Genomic DNA, 20,396 nt, shown 5'->3' on the forward strand with positions numbered 1-20,396 from the left:
AAATATTATTGCTTCTTCTATTATTTCTCTTTTAAAGTAGAAAACTGATACCAACATGGATTGGTGGCATGATATACCCAAAACAAATGAAATTCTGCAAAGCGAAATTATATTTCATATGGGTTCAGATGCAGTGATAAAGAGGCTTTTTATTTGTTTTTTAAAATGTGTTTTAAAATTAAAATACATTGAAAATGTAATGGATTTCAAAATGAAATAGGCCAATTGTATGATTCAGCCTTAATAACCATACTATTGCTTACAGTTTATCATAATAATAATACATTTCATTATAATTTCATCTTTTATTTACGGGAGTTTACAACCTTCCAAAAAATGTGCCTGAAATGCCAATGCACTGCAACTAGAGATCAGTGGAGGCATATGTACTTACTGATTTAAAAAAAATCTATTCAAAAACACAATTCATTTATAAAGCGTTAATAAACTGCAAAACAATAAAAAAACGCAAACAATACGTGTTTGGATACATTAAGGGTGTTCATGTGTTTGACACACAGGCTCACACAGACTGCTCATGCATCCAAAGCTGAGAAGTTCTTAAATAATCATAGAAGCATGACCATGAGCAGACGCACATTAGCTAACCAGGCAAAGCCCTGATGAAAGGCCAGTGTAGCCCTTGGGACAGCAAAAGGCCTTTAACTGAATCAATATTGAGTTTCAGATTCAGAGCAAGAAAGCAATTGCCAGCCCATTACCTACAGGCTTATCTAGAAACAACCTTATATCTTGCACATACGAAAGTGATTCTTTTCAAATGAATCAGTATAGATAACTTGAAACTATATGCTCCACAGGATCAGGTTCGCCATTGTGAAACTGAGATGATGACAAAGAGGAATGCAAGAGTTCAAATGAAGCAGAATGGACAGTTTATTGTACCCAGTACAGATTATAAACTCAGCAGTGTAAGGTACACATTGTGAGGGGACAAGTTTAAGCCTGTACAAGTGCAGACAACCTTTCTGTGGTGTAGGTTGAGACAAGCCCCTCAATCAATGAGAAAACTGTTCATGTATAAGCTGCACCTCTCATTTAAAGGCACTGCTCTCGAACCCACAAGGAAAAGGTGTCCGGTAACCAGCGGTGTGCATTCACTGCCACACAGGGATCCATTTAAAACATACATAGAGAATCTGTTATACAGGCAGAACTATACAGCTTATACAATAAACTCAAACAAATGCAGACTTTGCAAAAATATATAAGTTTATCTTTCCAAAATAAGAAAGAAAAGAGAGAATACAAATGCAGAAACTCCACAATTTCTTCTTTGTCCAGCATAAAGCGATATGTTAGTGGACAGCTGAGTACATCATGCAAAAGGAAGCAGTGGTCTTTTATCAACTTGAAAATGTTTTTTTACCTTATTGCATGCAAGGCCCTGAAAAATCCTTCTCTCCTGGTGCGTTAAAATCAACAATAGGGGCCAAAATAAAACACGCCAGACTTATATATATATATGCCAAGTTAGCCTTAACTGACACTCAAGAGTCCTGAAGGATAAATTCTGACTAGTGCATCCCTTTTGAATGTTGTCAAGTGAGAAAATAATAGAACTCTATATTTAAAATTTGGCATTTTGGGGAGCTAAAACAAAAGATTTAGCTATAGTCAAAGAAATATGTTTAACAATTGGTTAACAGTCCTGTGAAGTTGACTAAATATACTTAAGAGTGCCTCTGGTTAAACTTCACATCAACTCTTATAAGCACCAAACAAAAAAAATTAGTACAAAACAACACTTGACAAACAATTAAGAACCAACGATACAAAAAATAAAACATTGTTCTGTAGGAATCCTCATCATCATTAAAGCTGTCCACATTTAAACAAAACGTATAAAAGCCCGCTTTCTATAGTCTTAAAAAAACAAATTGGTTTTTATCCTTCTTGCAAAATAAAGCCCTTTTGACTTCTTGTCTACATGGTTCAGAGGAAACAAAATTAAATTGGGACCAAAAAGGCAACTATTACATAGTGCTGCATTGAAGAGTTATCTTAACATGTTTTTAAATAATTTGTTACCAATTGTCTTTAAAAAGCGGATTGTCAAAAACAGAATTGCTACAATTCTTGCAGTGAGATCTGTCAGTCTTTCAAGCACCGTTCTGTTCCAGCTCAACCGTTTCTTCTCACAGCATTGACCGTTTGCCATGAGGAAGGTTTGAGCGCTGGATACAGTCTTTGCTCATTTCCTCGACACCCTTCTCGACTTCTTAAAGTGTCTTGCAGATATCTCCTCATTCTTTTATATGTTAGGGAGGGTTAATCTGGAAGTGGGCAGTTCAGGAGTTGAGGCAACAGGGACAGATGTGTTTCATTCAGATCAACAGTTCAGTACACGTAACCGTCAGGAAAAGGCATCCCGGCGACGCACTGCTCCCCACCATCTACCAAGTATGAAGCCCCATCATCGTAGTGCGTCAACGGAATCGTGTCCTCATCCACGCAGGCGAGGCTGTCGGGATCTGCTTTAATGTTGGGCCTCTGGTTGTCTGGAAAGGCCATGGAGAAGAGGGCCTCGGGATCACACACAAATTTGTATACGTATCTCTCACCAGCCACCTGAAAATAACAGAAAGGAGATGTTAAGCTTGTAAGGACAACTAGACCAATATTTATGATTTCAGTATAGAGTGAACCAAAGGTGAACCTGCCTTTACCTTCTGCATTATCCCTTTTTCGTAATAGTAACGCAAAGAGCGACTCAGCTTGTCGTAGTTCATGGCCGGCCTGTTTTTCTGGATGCCCCAGCGTCGAGCCACCTGAAAAAAGAAATATAATTTCAGCATGTTGGATCTGAAAGTGATGGGACGTGTGGCCAAGTAGGGTGTTCCATACTCTGATATTTGTGCTCTGCATTTAACACTGTGTGGCACACAGCAGTGAGTAACACACACACACCGTGAACACACAAGCAGAGCAGTGAGCAGCCATTGCTGCGGCACTAGGGTAGCAGTTGGGGGAAATCGGTGCCATGGTCAAGGGTCTCACCTCAGCCGTGGTATTGAAGGTGGAGGAGAGCGCTGATCATTCACCCAACCTACAATGCCTGCTGGTACAGAGGCTGGAACTGGCAACGTTTTGGTTACAAATCCGAGTCTCTTACCATTAGGCCATGACTTCCCCAATTTGCCAAGTTTTCGCATGAATAAAGTAAACGTAAGAATAGCTGACCTCTTCTGGCTCTATAAGTTTGAACTCCATTCCACGTCCCGTCCAGGCAATGAAATGGCCGTTGGCGGGATCATCCAGGAGAGTAACCAGAAACTGCCAAAGTTGGAGGGAGCCACGGCGTTGGTACGGCGGGCCGTCACGGAACACAGAGGACTCCTGCTTTATCTTTCCTGTCAGGGAGGAAAATTATGAGGATTAGAGTTTGCCCAGAGGTGCACGAGCAAGCAGATGAGAAATTCCAGACACAAATGCAGCTAATGTGGAAACCGTGTTCATTTCACAGCACTATGCTAGCGCTCTCTTTAAACGAAATAGGGGAAGGGTTTCCTAGTAAAGTCTGAATATTGCAGACGGAGCACTTGACGTAAAAAAACAGCGGCCTCACTAAAATGGTTTTGAAGTTAACTTAACAGTCTACATGCCTAACTGTGATCTATTTTGAAATCTTACCTTCAATCCTCTCGGGAACCACACAGGTATCGTCGTAATACAACTGCTGATCTCTGTCAAATGAGAAGTCTACAACAGGACAAAGATAAAGTCTGCTAGATTATCGTAGGTTTAATTTCTATTCTGTTGAATGATGAAGCCACAATGGGTATTGTATGTTTGAATGCAGCTTTCACTTACTCTCATGGTTTTGGTAGAAACTTGCTGCCCTCCCAAATGAAGACTGACACTTAGGCATTTCTGCAAATCAACATGAACAGAAGAGGATTATAAAAAAAGGATACACATAATAAAGTAAAATGTTGCCCAAAATACAATAAAACAAGTGCTAATTTACAGATTTATATTCACAGATTTAGTATATAAACAGACGTTTTAATGGAACACTATAAGGCAAGATCAAAAACATTCGAAATTGATGGAATAGCCAAGCTTTGCTTGGCTTGTCTGATCTCATGCATCTGGTAGGACTGGCAAAGCTCATATCAACATACCAAAGAAACATGCGGCATTAGCAATGAGTCTACTGAGTCACCAAATAGGATTAGCTACTATGTCAAGATACTGGACCATGACATCAGTTTTTATCTGTCCTTGAGTGTCCTGGCAAATCGGCAGGACACTTTGCCCCTTTCCAGCTTTTCTCTGAGCATTCTCATTGATTACATCATCTGTCAGGCTGCCATACATATTAAAAAGCCAGTTTGGCTGCCTCTCTTATGAATGTGGCACGTAAACGATTTGGAATTACATCACAAATTCACAAACATAAGTATAGGGACAGTACAAAGATTAAATGCATGGTAAAGGTTCACATGTAAGATGACCAAATGAGCAGAGGAGGTTTAAGCTCAAGACCGTAGAGCATCTAGCTTAGTCGTAGCAGACTTTTCAGATTTCACAGCTAACCGAAGAAGAATCTTGATTATTACCCAACTGGACTTGGGTAAAATTGCCCAGGATGTGTGACCCGGTCTGGCAAAGCATAACTGAAGAGTACTTTTTGTGATTTACTTGAATATAACCTTGATATATCTCAAATTAACTGAGTGAGATCTATGGTGTTTATCTATTCATTATTTTCATATTACCAATGAAATGTTTTTGATCTAAAAATCGATCATATCATCTTTTTGCAGCAATAAACGCACATTACCTATTTGCATAATCCTAATAGTTATAATTAGTTTGATGCTTCGACTTTCAGGCAACTTAACCTGTATTTCACAGACAGATTCACATATGGTCTCTAAATGCACCTAAATGCAATTTTATTTCAATGTGAAAGTCCAAATTACATCTTCAAAGACTTTTATTATTTGATTATTACTGTAAACAATAGTTTATTAATAACGCTGCACTAAAGCTATGTCCATCACTCAAGCCTTGTCAAAGCGGCACTTCTTTGCACGCAAGGTTCAAGAAGTGTATGCACGTGCATGTGTGCATGCTTTTGTACGTGTACACCTCACTAAACATTGCTAAAAGTCACAGGCCCATGCAAGCATACATAAAGCATTCCATGCCCTCACCCAGACAGCTCTCATGAAGCCAAGCCAAACTTGCCTGACACATTCTGAATACCCTAAAGAAGCCATACTCTTTCTCTCTAGGAAATGGGACAATCACGAATCCTCACCAGTGTCGAAACAGAAGTCTCGTGGCTCCTGCTTGATGGCCATCGAATGGAAAGCCTGGGATGGACCCATGTTGGGAACACCCTGCTCGGCGTAGCGGGGGTCTAGGAGCTCCTGTTTGAAGCCCTGAGGAGGCACGGGAACTAGGGGCTCGGACATTTGGCGATGATAAGGTGGCCTTCCATCTCTAGGTGAAGTGCTTGGGACCTGTGGCATGAAGTTGGGTCTTCCCTGCGTGTCAGCAGGTGGGAACGGAAGGCAGGGCTCTGACAGTTGTCGTTGAAACCTTTTGGGGAAATTAAGCAACATTTGTAAATCAGATTAAGCACAATATCTGGAACAAATACATACTTTTGATGATAACGTTGATTAAGTCATAAGCACAAATGTAATGGAGATGTCAGAGTATCATGGGATAAATAAAGAATAAAGAAAGTAATCTTCCTGAAACGGAAGTTGCAGGCATTATTCTACTAGCTGTAAATGATGTGCCACACATTCCCTTGTAAGCTCACAGGAATTCTGCTACAGGTGGCAGGCCAGATTCACAGCCAATCTATTCCCACGGGGGTCGTATTATTACAGCCCCCTCACACCGGGGTGCTAACACTACTGCAAGACAACATCGGAGTGATCTATACCACTAGGAACTTAGCATTGCTGAAAGGTCATCTGCCTATACTAAATAGTGCTCTTAGACCTGCATGCTAATGGTATGGTAACAGAAAAAACTGAACAATCCACAGAGGTATAAATATACATACTGTACAGTACGTTCACAAGTTCAAGTCCAACTAAAATGCAGAAACCAACCTAGGCTCAGCATTGAAGTGAGCGTCACAGTTCAGGGGTGGACAGGGCACTGCAAAAGGTGGGCTCTGGCTGTGGTGAGGGAGTATCGGTTGGCCTGGTGTGGACTTGGTCATTGAAGGCTGCCTTTGAAGAAGATGCTGCCCTAACGTTGTATTAGGGACAGGGGGAGGGGTCTGTTCCTGCAGGGTGCGTGTCCCAATAGGATTGGACGAACCACAAGGTGAGACAGGCGTTGAGGGAGGAGTCAATGGCTTGTACCCAGCTGTGGGCTTCCTTTCATAGGCACTGCATTATAGGAATCAGGAAAGTTAGTCATCATGACAAGTAAATGATCAAGGACGTACTTTGATCAATGATGGAAGGATGAATACCTGTAGCTGTAAAGGCACTTCTCTCCATACGGCATGGGACTTCTGTCTTGGCTACAGGGGGAGAGTTCTTTGGAGGTACTCAGTTCCCGTTTGATCTTGGCTGGTGGTGGGCCATGAAACATCACTGTGAAGCAAAAAGAACCAACAATGAAGCATCCACACAAGTGAAGCGAAATGCCTCATAAGGAGATTCTTCTCCACCATTAAACTGCCATATTTCACGAGTAATGACAATTGACTGCGAGGTTTAAAAGCTCTTTGCTCTGTCCATCAGCATCGCGGCGCAGAACGATGCATGCAATCAAAGTGCTCCCCTCAGATTTCCATGATAGTCGAGTCAATACTCATGAATCAGTGCGGTCGTAATTCAATGATCGTGAATGATTTTCCTCCCCGCACTGTAACCATTAGCCCCTGGATCTCTGCATCAAGATCTCATATCCGGCGCCACATAATGGCAGATGCAACTGGATCCACAGAACTCAAGCCAGATAAATCACCCAGACGGTTCTGGCTTTAAGAGGCCCTTCGGTAGGCATGTGACCGCGTTGATAGCAAAGGTGCGCCCCCTCCCATAGCTCCTCTATTAAATACTCTACCTAAATAAGTGTAATTCTGCCAGTCTGGGTTATTGGTTAGAAAAGAGGCCAGTCATGATATGGCAATGGGAGTGTGTATGTGCATGGGATGTGTGACAACCAGATGACCTGAGGGGCCACCCATTGATTTTGAATAGACTAAGAGAAGGTTGGAATCCGACCAAACACACGCAAACAAAAAACTAACAGCTCATGCTAAAAGTAACGTATGTTAAAACAGTGTCTCATAAACAGCATGTCAAAGCATTGACCTTCATAATATACACAAGCCCGTAGGCAAGGGGGGTTCGGGTGGTTCGGGTGGTTCGAAAGAACCCCCCCTCAGCTGCCAAAGGTCCAGAATTTAAGTCGTTTATTTTTCATGTGATTATTGTTATAATTGTTTTAATCAATGCTTGTAACAAATTTCTGTGTTGCTGTATTAAATTAATATGATTATTGTTGCTGGACGTGTGTGTGTGTGTGCAGACAGAGAGAGTGCTCGCAATACACTTTTCAAAGCATGGGTGAAGATGCACCGCCTCTGAATGATGGGGGCATCAAAAAGCGCTCGTTAAAATACCAGCAGACAAAATAATCCAGCACAAATTAGGGCATAAAAGGGCACCAAAATGAAGTAATTGAACCTCATAATTAAATACAAAAGGAGGGAAAAAATCTGCAAAAATGTCCACTTTTTGAAAAAAAGAACCTCCCCTTCCAATTGGCTGGCTACTGACCTGATACAGTGTGGTAAAACTGGACAAAAACACATGCCATGACATATAAGTGTACACACCCTGTCTCCCAGCTTCAACATCAGACGAAAACAAAAACAAACTTAAGAGGAAAAAGGGGGGGGGGGAGCATAAAACGCTCTACTGACAATTCCTCAAGTATTTCCTTTGGCTCTGATTCCTGTGGCCTGGCCTGGGTGACTTTGGACTGAGAGCCCTCAATAGAGAGTTCAGGAGCTGTGGGTTCGGTGGGTTTCAGAAGGCCAAAAGAGGAAGTCTTTCCTCTAACCCTGCCCGTTGGAATCCGCTCCATTCCAGAGGCTGAACTGAGTGCATGAACGTGTGAAATCTGATAAGGAGCTTGGCTCATGTGATGCCCGATACCAATCGGCTTATTACTCTGAAAAAATAGGCGGTGGATTTAAGCAAGACTAAAAGGATGAGGAAACACCAATTAAGTCCTCATAAATCAAAGCACTAAAGTGGGTTATTGCATTGAGTGAGGAGATGTACGAAGAAAACCAAATGAATAATAAAACTATCTAAAATGCAGGATTATATTGTGAATTTAACTCACTAAGATTTAAACAAATTTGAGACAGATATGAATAATAACAAGACTTCTTTGGACTATCTCCAAATACATTGTGGGAGAATAAATAATAAATCTTGAGATACTCACAGTTCTCAGACTGGAAATCTGGGACAAACTGTTCGTCATCGGGCACCTGAGCTGTAGAGAGAAATTGGAGAGAGTGAACAAAGTTGCAAAAATGCCCCCTGCTGCTGAACAATCTGCAGATCATTGTCAATTTGTCAGAAAACATCAAATCTGTGTACATTTCCTTTCATCTAAACAAGAACAGCCATTTTGATGCCAACTTCATGAATACTGCTGCAAGGTTGGTGCAGCAGACCAGTTTAAATGCCCAGCAGTTTGTGAAAAATAAAACAACTGTGTGTTCTCTTAGAAATACTCTAACGATATGTGCAGATATAACAAATAATATTTATGAATCTAAATATAAATGTCTGATAGCTGCATGCCAAAGCACAATAAATATTATAACAATGTGTTACAAACCTTCTGCAATCCAAATCTCCTGCAGCTGGCTGAGGTCCTGGAAAAGTTCTGCAGTTAACAGATAAAGACAGGTGTCTGAGAAAACCCACTGATATTTATCCAAATATTTGATACCTTAAAGGCTGTCTACAACATAAATCTTGCTGTTAATAATATGTCATGTCAGATTTACCTTCTGTATCCTGAGCGAGTTCAGTCTCCACTAACTTTCTTTTTCTGTCATTAAATGGCCTGCTGTGTGGTTCCTCTACGTGTAATGAATTCTGCTGTGGAAAAACACTACGTTCAGTGTTATCAAGTCCAACTAGTGACAAAAATAAAATGAAAAAGCCAAAACAAATACTTACATTAGATGTAACCACAAAAGGAACTTGCTGGTCATAAAATCCATCCATGTTACCTGGGTCTTCAAGAAGGCTCCCAGAACAGGGTCTTCGCTTAAAAGCGGTTTATATATTGCCACTTTAAGTCTTCTGTTATCTCTGAGAAATAAAACAATCAACCATGTAACAAAACAAGATTTCACCAGTGTGTCCCGCATTAAAACCATAAACCCTGTAAACAGACTGACAAAACCCTCAGATCTATCTGATCCTGTATACTCAACCACCCACTACTCCCTCTATTATCCATCACAACATCTCTTCTGACAAAGCATGTATACAGACAGAGAGAGAGAGAGAGAGAGAGAGAGCGCGCGCGAGCTGTGTAATGCAATTCACAGCAGAGAGGAATGTAAAGCTTACATAAGCAAAGTCAACCATCTGTGACGGCGATTAGACTATCAAGGGAATGGCCGTTACATTATGATGGCACAAATTATATAATACAATAATAAAGCATCATTTTTGCCTAAATTCTACCACAAGGAAAGCTAGACAGTCTACAAGCTTACCCTAAAACATAAACTTATAAGAGGGATCACTCTGTGCTCACTTTACTGAAGCTATCCTGCAGTTTCTAAAAATATTATAACAAGCAATAATAACAATAATAGTTAAACATTAGGGTTAGAATAATTTGGCAACATTTTACAAAAGGTTGTTGGCTATTTGTTAACATGACTTATTATGGATTAGCTGACAGCATTTATTATTCTTTGTTCATGTTCATTTCAGCTTTTTGTAATACATTTCAACGTTGTAACTGTTAACATAAGGTAATGCTCCCTGAACTAACATTAATAAGTGTATTAACATTCATTTACATTAAAAAGGTTATAGAATGCTGAAAAATACATTTTTATTGTTAGTTCATGCGTTTACAATAAGGTATTTCTTAACATTATTAAAGTGTTTTCCAAAACTATTTTTGAAACGCATTATTATTTTAAAATATGTCTTGTGTTTTATTATAAACATGATATCGACACGTAATCATATAATGTTTGATTTATTACGTAAACCTATTTGATTGAAATATATAAATTTGTCTAAAAATAGTACAATCACAATAAAAGAACATTTCCTGAGAAGGGCAGCGTTCATACATTCACGGAAAACTAAAGTCGCAAAGCTTTTAGCTTAGTGCTTAACGTTACAGTAACGCAAGAACAGTTCTTATCAAACGTACCAGCTCGCACTTTTGTCATGACGCACTAAACTTGTCAATTTGTGAAAATAAAAACAAAAAAAAAAACATGTCCACGTTCAAAACAAAAAATGAAAACCGCAATAAAAAAAAGAAAGAATAAACATTGCGCACTTTAGAGAAATCTAACGTTAGCCTTAAATTAAAAGCTAAAAGTAATGATAGGATGGAGCAGGCATAAAGACCACCTCCTCCCACTCTCAGCCCCCTGACGGCCTCTTGTTTTTCTCAATGAAGTGAAACTCGATCCGCGGGGGGAAAGAGAGACCTCCATTCATAAAACCGTACACCGTTCAGGTTGCACTGACCCCACCTATAAATGTCAAGTTAGTGCGCTAATCCCAAACACACACCCGGTACACGTTGCAAAATATCAAGACCAAATTTCATGCATTAAAATGGTTGCAAAATAGTATAAGACCTCTCTAGGAGAAAATGGCGTTCGTTTTTCCCAAAGCGAGATGTGTTTGCAGTTGCAAGCCCACGATAAACTTACTCGCCGCGTAGAAACCCTTTCCATTCAGACATATCAGCGATAAAATAGTGAATATTTGAGGAAACGAGAGATAAACTCACCTCACTGATGACGTGCACTCTCGGAGCGGACTGAAAAAGAAACACCGTTTCGAATAAAATCCCAAATGGATGTCTGCCAGTCGATTGTACGGATCAATAGATGAGCACTCTCCGGTACACAAAACTTGAATGAGGTGTTGCAAATGGACTGCTCGGTTTTCCCTTGGGCTCGAGAGGCATTTGCCACTGAAAGATCATTGGCTCCGGGTACACATCACTCAAGTCAGCAATCCAATGGTTGGCGAGAATTACATTGAATATGTATTAGGCGTTAAACGACCAATCGAAGCGCAGTCTGTCCTATTTTTATGAATGGCTGAGTTTCATTCACTTTGTAGATTTTTTCGCACGTTTCCACAGGCACTTAAAGGGCCAGACACAGAGATGTTTAACCGCCAACAAGGCATGACGAAAGTTTGAGGACAAGTTTGAGAATACCGTGTAAATACATCATCATTGCACTGGGTTTACAGAAAGAGACAAAATATAAAATCCCACGATTAGTTAGGAACTTTCTAAAGAAAATTCCTTACCATTTTGAAGTAAAACACTAGATTATGCTATTAGATTTATTTAGTCTATTAAATTAAATATTAACAAATAATAAGAGATCCCCGAAGCTATTATTATTGCTATTATTATTACAAAATACAGTGGAATCAGAATGCAGGGAACTATAGCGTGACAGAGATTTGCACAGTATTATTGTGGTCAGGGCCAGATGTCCTAGAATCTATTTAACAAAGCAGCTTCTGAGAAAAGAGAGAGAAATCCTGCATCAAGTGTGAAGAGGATAATCTCCAAAATCCTTCATGCTTTCAAGCAGAGCCCACTTTTACAGGAAGACAGTGTTAGCATGAAAGAGATATGCAGTTACCGGTGTCATTGTTTGTCCTACAGTACCCGATGTTGATAAAGCTAGGCTTTTCAGCTCTACCAAGCTGCCGGGGTCTCCTTTTTATAGCGCCTTCACTGATCCTTTGTAGATGTGGTGGGTGGGATGGAGGCGGCAAAGAGCATCTTGTATTTATATTCTGCAGCCTAAATCCAGAGTGATGACACCACAGCATCACTACACAGCAGCACAGCTCTCACTATCTATGATACGTTGCATTTTAAAGTGATACACTGTTGAGTATTGTAGTGTGCTGGATTATTTCTTTGCTCACCAAAAGGGGTTATTTGTGTCCATGACTGGGTCAGTGTGACAGTTCTGGCAGCCTGCCCTTCTGGGGAAAATTGGGCTAATCCAGCCTCTGCATGGAAGGAGATGTACTTCACATGACATAGAGTCAAATGAGAAGTGACAGATAAAGGTAACAGCAAATACAAAATGATTCTGGCATCTCTGTTGATGGTTCAACTATGTGTAACACACAGAAATACCTAAACCTCCATTTCTTGTATGATCTATGCAAGATAAAAAATGAATGAACGTTGAAAAAGTGGAATGAAGGCTAAAGCTGCCTAAGGACGTTGGTGCTCTCCCAAAGAGACAAGATGTGACTCGATGACTATTAATAGTTCATGTGGAGATAATTCCTGTCTCATTATCTCTGCACACACAAGATGCGTAGGCTTCGGCCCAGTGCACATCTTCTCGTTGTGCAATTTTTCTTTTTACAGGGCTGTATTTTTCAGGCGCAGAAGCGAAAGAGATGCTTGACAAAAACAAACAATCACACAGCCTCACAAGGCATTTATCTGATACATGATGTAGAAAGTTAATCTGTTTTGTCAGATTTTTTAATCTTTTCTACTTGATAAGACGTCCTTTAAATATTTTAGAAGTGAGAAAACCTGGTTCAGCGTTACACGTTATGGTATGGTGCTGTAGAAATATTTCTAATGTATTTTTCATGAATTTCATGATAAAAGTGCATCACTCAGTCGGGATTGATGAAAATGTATAAGACATCTCACAGAGTTTGAAAAACAAATTACCAAATATAGTTCTACTTGGTAAAGCTACAATCTGTACATTTTACATCTCTTTTGCAGGTCAATTCATTCAGTTTATATTATTTTCTAATTTTGCATTGTTACTACAAAACGCAGATACAATAAAAATATAAAAATAAGGAAAAATAAATGATAAAAACAGAAAAAATGGAAAATATATATAGAATACATGGTTTTATTGCAAAGGTTACTTTACGTACTTATCTATTTACCGTTATTATTCATGTCAGGAATTCGGTCAATTCAGCTCATGAACCCTGGCTATGTGTTTTGTTGTGGGTGGGGCGCGTAGATTTCTGCTTGACAGCTCAGTACTTGCTCTTTTGTCTAGTTTGTAACCCCGCCTCCTTGTTGTCCTTATATAATTCATTGATTCACCACACCTGGTTCCAATTCATTAAGCACAGTATTTTTACCACTCTTGTGTCCCAGTGACTTTGCCAGACTGTGTTGTTCTTTAGAACTAGCATTGCTGGTCTCGAGCTAGGTCTTACCGGTCACATTCAAGCATCACCCCACTGGCCCAGTGTTGACCGTGACACATTGCTCCTGACCAGTCATCCATTCCTCTGCCTCTGCCTCTGCCGGTTGTGCTGTACACACTGGGTTTCCCAGTTGGCCTATCGGTCAGTTGGTTGTCAGCCTAGTCTTTCTGTCCACCTTATAACTCCTGGGTCTCTGGCGCACCCGGTGCTGTGATGTACTTATTTGCTCAATAACCAGTCAAAATAACAATTTGCTGCTTTAGCTTGCGACTTGGTATATCAACTTGTTTAAAGTACTCTCAGAAGTTGTGTAAAGAGCTTGCTAGATGGAGAAAATGCATCACAGTTTTGTGTGACTGTAATAATCAAAAGGCCCTGCAAAGGGGCTTTACAATGCCATAAGAACCATTTTTGGCGTAATGGCCCTTTATAGAACATCGAAACAACCTAAATGTTTTTTTTTGTAGTGGAAAAAAGTTATTTATCGTGAATTGTTTTATTATTCTTATAAAAACCCGGAGTACATGAAGAATTACAGTTTAAATCTTCACCAAATTAGCATCTTTATCAAGCTACTATGTTTAGGTTCAGTGACTTTAATGTAATATGAATATGTCCTCTGCAATTAAAGTAACATTTTAATGTAAACATAAGTGTGTTAAAAATAATCATTTCAGAGGCATTTTTCATATTTACACGGTGCTTTGGAGAACCAAAAATAGTTATTCTATGGCATCACTGTGAAGAACTTGTAGCACCTTCTTTTCTGTAGGAGCTCAAAGCCTTTTCCCCCCGAGAACCTCATATAATTAACCCAGAAGCACTAACGTATGTGATTTATTGTGTAAACTGATCTTCAATCATGATGAGTAAAGGATGGTGTCAGCATACTGTAGGCGCCTTGGCTGGATGTGAAAAAGCATCTCATTGGACAATAACCAACACAGACACAGAGCTTTAGTCTCTCCTTTTATTCAATAAAACTCTTTTGTCCATCAACATGGATGCCAACAGCTGACAAGAAACAGAGTAACAGAGGCTAAGCGGGCTTGATGCAGTCTCGCCCTGTGGACCGATCTCTATACACGAATCTGACTCTGTCCTTGAATTTAGTTGCCTACCACACGAATGGACTGCTACAAACCACTCTAACCCTAAGGCAGGAATAAGACAGTGAGTTATACATATGTGTAAAACATCACATTCAGGGTTGATATGGACTCTACGCATCAGTGCCGCCCGTACTGTTCATCTGTCCCAGCTAAGAATAGAGCTTAACTGAGAGAAACCATGCTGTCTCTAGGAGACAGGTAGACATGAGGGCATCTGTTCTGTCGGATATCTCAATGTTGAAGTATGTCAGTTCTCTGTATATGAATGTGCTGAGACAACCACGAATAAGCCGATTTAGGTTGAACAGCTTTGTTCACCCAAAAGTGAAAATTCTGTCATCCATTACTCCTCACTTGTCATTTAAAAACTGTGTGAATTTCTTTCTTCTACAGAAGATATTTTAAAGAATGCTGTTAACCGAACCACAGCGGGACCCATTCAATCCCATTGGTTTTGTGTCCATACAATAGAAGTGAATGGGTCCCTCCGTTGTTCGCTTAACAACATTCTTTAAGATATCTTCTTTTCCGTTCTGAAGAAGAAAGTCATACAGGTTCGGAATAAAAAGAGGATGAGTAAATGATGGCAGAATGTTAATTTTGTGTGAACTATCCCTTTAAGAAGTTTTTGTTTTTGTCATATTGTTTTCATTGCAATTTCTAGTGGCAAAGATATCACACAATTCAGCTTTAGGTTAATATAAATTTGAGTTCATTGACAGATTAGTTTTTTGGCAATAATAAGCTCACTTTTCTTAAAACTCTTCTTGATTTGGTCCCAAGAGGCAGCATGTTTTTACAGATAAAACCACATCCTCGTGTGACAGTGATGGGAAGATTCAGTCACAGCCTTAGAAGAGCTTAAAAAAATCTGACGACATTAACATAATATGAGACACAAGTTGGGCATTTCATAAATCATCATACAGGTATTTCACTTTCATCCCTTTTCTACTAAAAGTGAGTAGGCGGGTATGATGACATTGATGTCAATGAATTATTGCAACACAGCAAAACAGATGTTGACCTCTTGTTTCAGTTTTGGCTGATTTTTCTGTGGCTCGTATTGCAAGTCCTACTTTGCTCCAGGCAAAATGCTAGTTTGTACTGGTAAGTTAAGGCTATCAGTTATTTATTTTGACAGAAACAACACAAAACATCGATAGATTCTGACATGACATTCCTCAGTTGCCTATTGATCAGCATTCAATATTTTTGCCAAACCTCTGCCTACAAAATACAAAACATAACATAACAAAGAACAGCCACAGAGGTACATTTACAATGAACATGCTACTAACAGATCATTAGAAAAGTACAGTGGATAGAAACTGGGATTGTGGGTAAAAAATATATTTGTGTGAACTAATAAAAGGGCAACAATCAGCGTGGTCTCTTCGGGCAGAGGTCTTTGTTTCAGCAGCCATGCAGTGGTCAAACTTTAGATAAAATATAAACAATATCTATATATACATGACTGTTTCCAATCATTCTAAACTGTAAAATGAAAAGAAGTTGTAAACATGCACTCTTAACCAAACCGCCAGTCTGTCATTCAGGATTAACCATCTGTCCAAAGACCACAGAAACAATGGGGCTCTATTCATGATAAACTGAATGTGACCTTCACACATCCCTGTGGTCATATGCAGAGATGGTCATATTTACGATGAACACAGCTTCTGTGGTTCAGTGCTCTTTAAAGGGACATTAACCTGCAAACTCTGAGAAGATCTCAGCCATCTGCGAGCCGCTCAGAGACTGCAATTCTCCCAGAGCTGAACTGAGATAAGTTTCAAAACCTTCCTCCATGACAAGATAAGACCCTAGTTCTGTATTGGTGAAATATATACAATTCCAACACAGAGTTTTGCATCGGCAATTGCACCATCTTCTCACCCAACATCACATGCATGCAATGTTCACTGTGTTGAGCTATATTGGGGACACATGCCTGATGGCTACAGTCAATCATGTAACGCTTTTGGTATCACTCCTATCGTCTGATGCTACCTCTGACCTCTATGTTATACCTTTAAACATATCTATATGCACACAAGGCTGTTTAAACATACAAATACATAGTGGGCGTCTTTATTTTGGATAATTTATCACATTCTATGGGCCCTTTTATAAAGAATAAATACAAAAAAGCTCAGTAATGTTGCTAAATTATGTTCTTCCATTACACTTTTGGATCATGGAGCCACTGTTCCTAGGAATAGCAACTGTTCATTTTTCTTATTTCCTGGGCCGCTTTTGCACCCTTTTGACAGTCGACCTGAAATCGTGATCTGATGTTTTCATGCTGGAATCGGGAGTAGTGTTTCACATGATAGACACTCCCTGAAATAGGAAGTTAAATTTAGGCTCCGTCCATGCAGCAGTAAATCCAATCTCACTGCAGCAGCTTGTTGTGAGAGAGGACCACAGAACTCAGTGTTAATACCAGTGCTGGATCCATTACAGCCCGCGGAGGAAGGAGATGCTCCAAGCCACAGCGCAGGGCATCGCTTTTCTCAGATAGGTCTCCAGTAACGGGTGATCATGTCAAATTGTATTTTCCTTATAGTATTATTATAGGTTAGTAGGAGAAAAAAGATTGAACGAAATATGCTAGGTTAAAACATGTCAAGGAGAATCATACAGAAGTATTTTGCACTTAAAACATAATGGCACCATCTTTGATTTGATTTGGCATTCATTGAATTTCAAACCTTTTAGAGGACACCGTAAAACAAGAAAATGCCACATGGCTAATAAATGGTAATTGGTACAAAATTGTCTTCAGAACACTGATTCGCAAATTAAAGGGCTCTTTCAACGTAAATGGTATTCACACTTGCCCCTTTTCCACTAAAAGGGTGCTGATGGCCTGTCTTGAACCGCTCCGCATGTATCCATCGCGTGAATCTGGTCAGTAGCCTTGAACCCAACAACATCCAAATTTTAAGACTGTAGTCAGTTTTATGAGATTAGAGGCATCAAAGTTCGATTTCAACCATAAATTTCACTATGATTTCAATAGGACGGGTAAACTGGTTGGCACGGTCATGGTCTGAAAGGGTTGTCCCAATATTCTCTTAATGAGTCATGGGTGTGTTTTGGGCAAAACGTACAGTAAACCAGTCAGAGTCACATCTCCCATTTCCTTTAAGAGCTAGTTGCACTCGTGCCATGGCGGATTCGGTATTTACATGGCGATATTTGCAAGAGCAAAGACTGAACGCTTCTCCAGAGAGAAGGACGCTTCTCCATCTACAGGACAAGCCAAACTTTTTATCTTTTTATCTACACAATGATAATTTTTACATTGTATTCCATTTATTTTTAATATTTGACTTGTGTACTGCTACATGTTCCTCTGTATGTAATAAGCAGAATGTACGTGGGCTCTGCACCCGCCTATGAGCACATATTCCCAACGCACTCAATAAATAACAAAAAAAGTATTGCTTTAGACCAGGTGTCAGTCGGTCAGTTGCCTCAAAATAGCAACGCACCAGCAATGTCCCTGAACACACCACGTTTTCAGACCAGCACGCCCATGGGCACACACATGGGCGCAAAAGCATTTGCTACGTATTAAACAATGGCCGCAGGACGTGAAAATGAAAATTGCACCTGGCGCCGCATTGTGCCCATAAAGTTCCTGTGTGTGTTGTTGCTTCTGCCTAATATATTTTTTTCTACTAACTAACATCACATTATAAATACTATATATTATAAAATTTATGAGTGATGTGGCAAGTCAGTGGAAATGCGGGTCGGTTCTTATGGAGTTTTTTAAGGTCCACTGGCTGAGCATCAACAACATTTCTGTGGAAAGGGGTAAATTGAGTATGTAGCGCTGCATTATGGGATTAAAAATCCAGCAATTGTATTGCTCTGGTCAGTTTTGAGGCCTCAGGGGGATACCAAAAAAGCCAAACTACAAAAAGTGAAATGTTGGATCATTTTTAGCTCAGTCTGACTTGTCACCACCCTTGGACCTTTGGAAACATCTTCATAAAAGATAAGATTGCTGTTTCATCTGTTTAGTGATGGCTTGTTGTAGGGACTTGGAGAAGCTCTGGAATTAAGCTCTGCTTGCATGCACTGATCTATAATCAAATAATTCAGTACATCCCCTTGGAAAGTTTGCTTCATGGTTTTATAGGCTAAACCTGGACTTATTCCACCCACCCTTATTTTAAGATTATTACCGCGCCAGAGTTTCTCTCGGTTGTCCTTCTCTGTGCAGTTGAAAAAGTCTCTCCGACTTTTCACTGTACTCTGCCTTGCTCTTGTTCTTCTGGTCTTCGTTTGCAATCTCTCTCTCTCTTTCTCTTTCTCTGACACTGGCAGTATTTTCTGATGAGCATCATGAGAAGGGAGAGGACACAGTGTAATCCAAAGGCAGTGGCCTACTGGTAGGGAGGGAAATTTAAATTGAATTATAGCTTACAGATCATGTAGACGTTCTTGACGATAAGAAAGTGGTCATTACACCCATGGAGAATACGTTCAACTTGTCCAGACTGAGAAGCCCATGTTAGTTGATGGAGTCCATTACCCATAAAGGCCAGTTACACTGTTTTATTGTTGTTCCAAAGGTGAAGGTCTGCAGCCTTTTCCCTTTGGGTCCCCAACACCCAAAGATAGAGAAGAGGCTGAGGAAGTGGAGATGTTTGTGTGCGTTTGTATGATTGTAGAAGGGTGGGTGATTTTTGGAGTCTCATATCTAGTCCCGACTTCTGTTTCTTTTCTTAAAGAAGAAGAACGGTGTTTTCTGTGGTGGTCCTAGCAGCATGGGCACCTGGTTCTTATGTGTGATCCGTATCTGCAAGAGTGACAGGAAAGGAGCCAAGATTATTCCTCGAAGTAAATTTCTATGTTTCAAAACCTAATAAGACACAGGTGAGACAGTTTCAACCATTTAAAGGGGAACCTTCACTATTCTGTTTGCTAAAGTACGTCATATCTAAGATAGTGTATCCTTGTGGAGAAGACAAAGTGAAAATAAATAGATGGGTACAATGTGACCCTTACACAAAGATAATATATTTATTATAATAACTGTCAATACATTAAATAATTTATTTGAAAATATATAAATATTGTTAATATATGTTTCAATAATCAAACATAAACATTTGTTTCTAATATAGAGGTTTTTTTTAAATTGCATTTTGCAGAAAACGTCCAAATGTTTTTGTTAAATGGTGTTTGCCATGACAAAAGTCAGACCCCAATATTATAATTATCCTTACATGTTTTAATAGAATGCTAGAATAATTAAACATGATTCTAGCATGTTTTCGCATGATGCTAGTGTAATTTAGCATAATATAGCATAATGCTAACATGTTTATGGGATTGTAGCTGGTCTAGTCATTACTAGAGTTTATAAACCTGTTTGCTAAGGTGTTTTAGGTGGTTACTAGGGTGTTTTATCTTGTTTCTAGTTGTTGTAAGGGTCTATAAGCTTGTTAAGTGCTATTGCCAAGGTCTTGTAGGTGGTTACTAGGGATCCTTAGGGAGAGAGTGAAAAAACACTAAAACAGTGTCACTAAATTATAGTTTCAAATTTCTTTAAAAATGGAAATTAATGCGTGAAGAGTATGTTTTTATGCTTATAGATGACTGTGTCATTAGCTAAGCAACATGCTAACATCAAACTCCAAATTGTTCACGTATGAGTTTTAACATTGTCAGGATGACCCTTAGAAGCAGGTGGCTCACTATGATTTCAGAACCAAGCTTACATGAGTTATGTGAAGAAAGCAAATCTGAACAGTTGGTTAAATCCTATAGT

General features: G+C 39.5%; 2 protein-coding genes across 14 annotated transcripts in view; both read right to left on the reverse strand.

Moving 5' to 3' along the window:
- Nucleotides 1-875: 875 nt before the first annotated feature.
- etv5a (ETS variant transcription factor 5a) lies at nt 876-12,309 on the reverse strand. Of its 11 annotated transcripts, none has more exons than XM_079464795.1 (14): nt 12,210-12,309; nt 11,944-12,081; nt 9,222-9,356; nt 9,047-9,153; nt 8,875-8,922; nt 8,473-8,523; nt 6,476-6,599; nt 6,105-6,389; nt 5,294-5,577; nt 3,835-3,894; nt 3,655-3,723; nt 3,205-3,374; nt 2,691-2,792; nt 876-2,592 (listed from the first exon to the last, which is right to left on the reverse strand). In XM_079464795.1, exons 1-14 carry the CDS (start codon nt 12,230-12,232, stop codon nt 2,362-2,364), a joined length of 1,827 nt encoding a protein of 608 aa, XP_079320921.1. In that variant the 5' UTR covers nt 12,233-12,309; the 3' UTR covers nt 876-2,361. The 11 variants fall into 11 exon arrangements, with proteins under 11 accessions (XP_079320921.1, XP_079320930.1, XP_079320923.1 ...); XM_079464804.1 differs by having other exon boundaries at nt 9,047-9,140; nt 12,210-12,296; XM_079464797.1 differs by lacking the exon at nt 12,210-12,309 and having other exon boundaries at nt 9,047-9,137; nt 11,944-12,165.
- A 5,579-nt stretch (nt 12,310-17,888) lies between these two features.
- dgkg (diacylglycerol kinase, gamma) overlaps nt 17,889-20,396 on the reverse strand; it is a 102,737-nt gene continuing 100,229 nt past the window's right edge. For all 3 annotated transcript variants that reach the window (XM_079463730.1, XM_079463731.1, XM_079463729.1), the window contains one exon: nt 17,889-19,421. In XM_079463730.1, the coding sequence (XP_079319856.1) occupies nt 19,323-19,421 (99 nt within the window). In that variant the 3' untranslated portion in view covers nt 17,889-19,322. The remainder of the gene's footprint in view (nt 19,422-20,396) is intronic.

The sequence above is a fragment of the Barbatula barbatula genome, assembly GCF_947034865.1.
Source record: "Barbatula barbatula genome assembly, chromosome: 9".
Lineage (NCBI taxonomy): Eukaryota > Metazoa > Chordata > Actinopteri > Cypriniformes > Nemacheilidae > Barbatula > Barbatula barbatula.

Bases quoted from the DNA above. Each gene is read 5' to 3' on its own strand.
- etv5a (XM_079464795.1), bottom strand. From the start codon at position 12,232: ATGGACACAAATAACCCCTTTTG. The intron at 9,357-11,943 runs GTACTGTAGGAC...TTTATTTCTCAG, and splicing joins CCTAGCTTTATCAACATCGG to AGATAACAGAAGACTTAAAG. The intron at 3,895-5,293 runs GTGAGGATTCGT...GTTGATTTGCAG, and splicing joins AGACTTCTGTTTCGACACTG to AAATGCCTAAGTGTCAGTCT.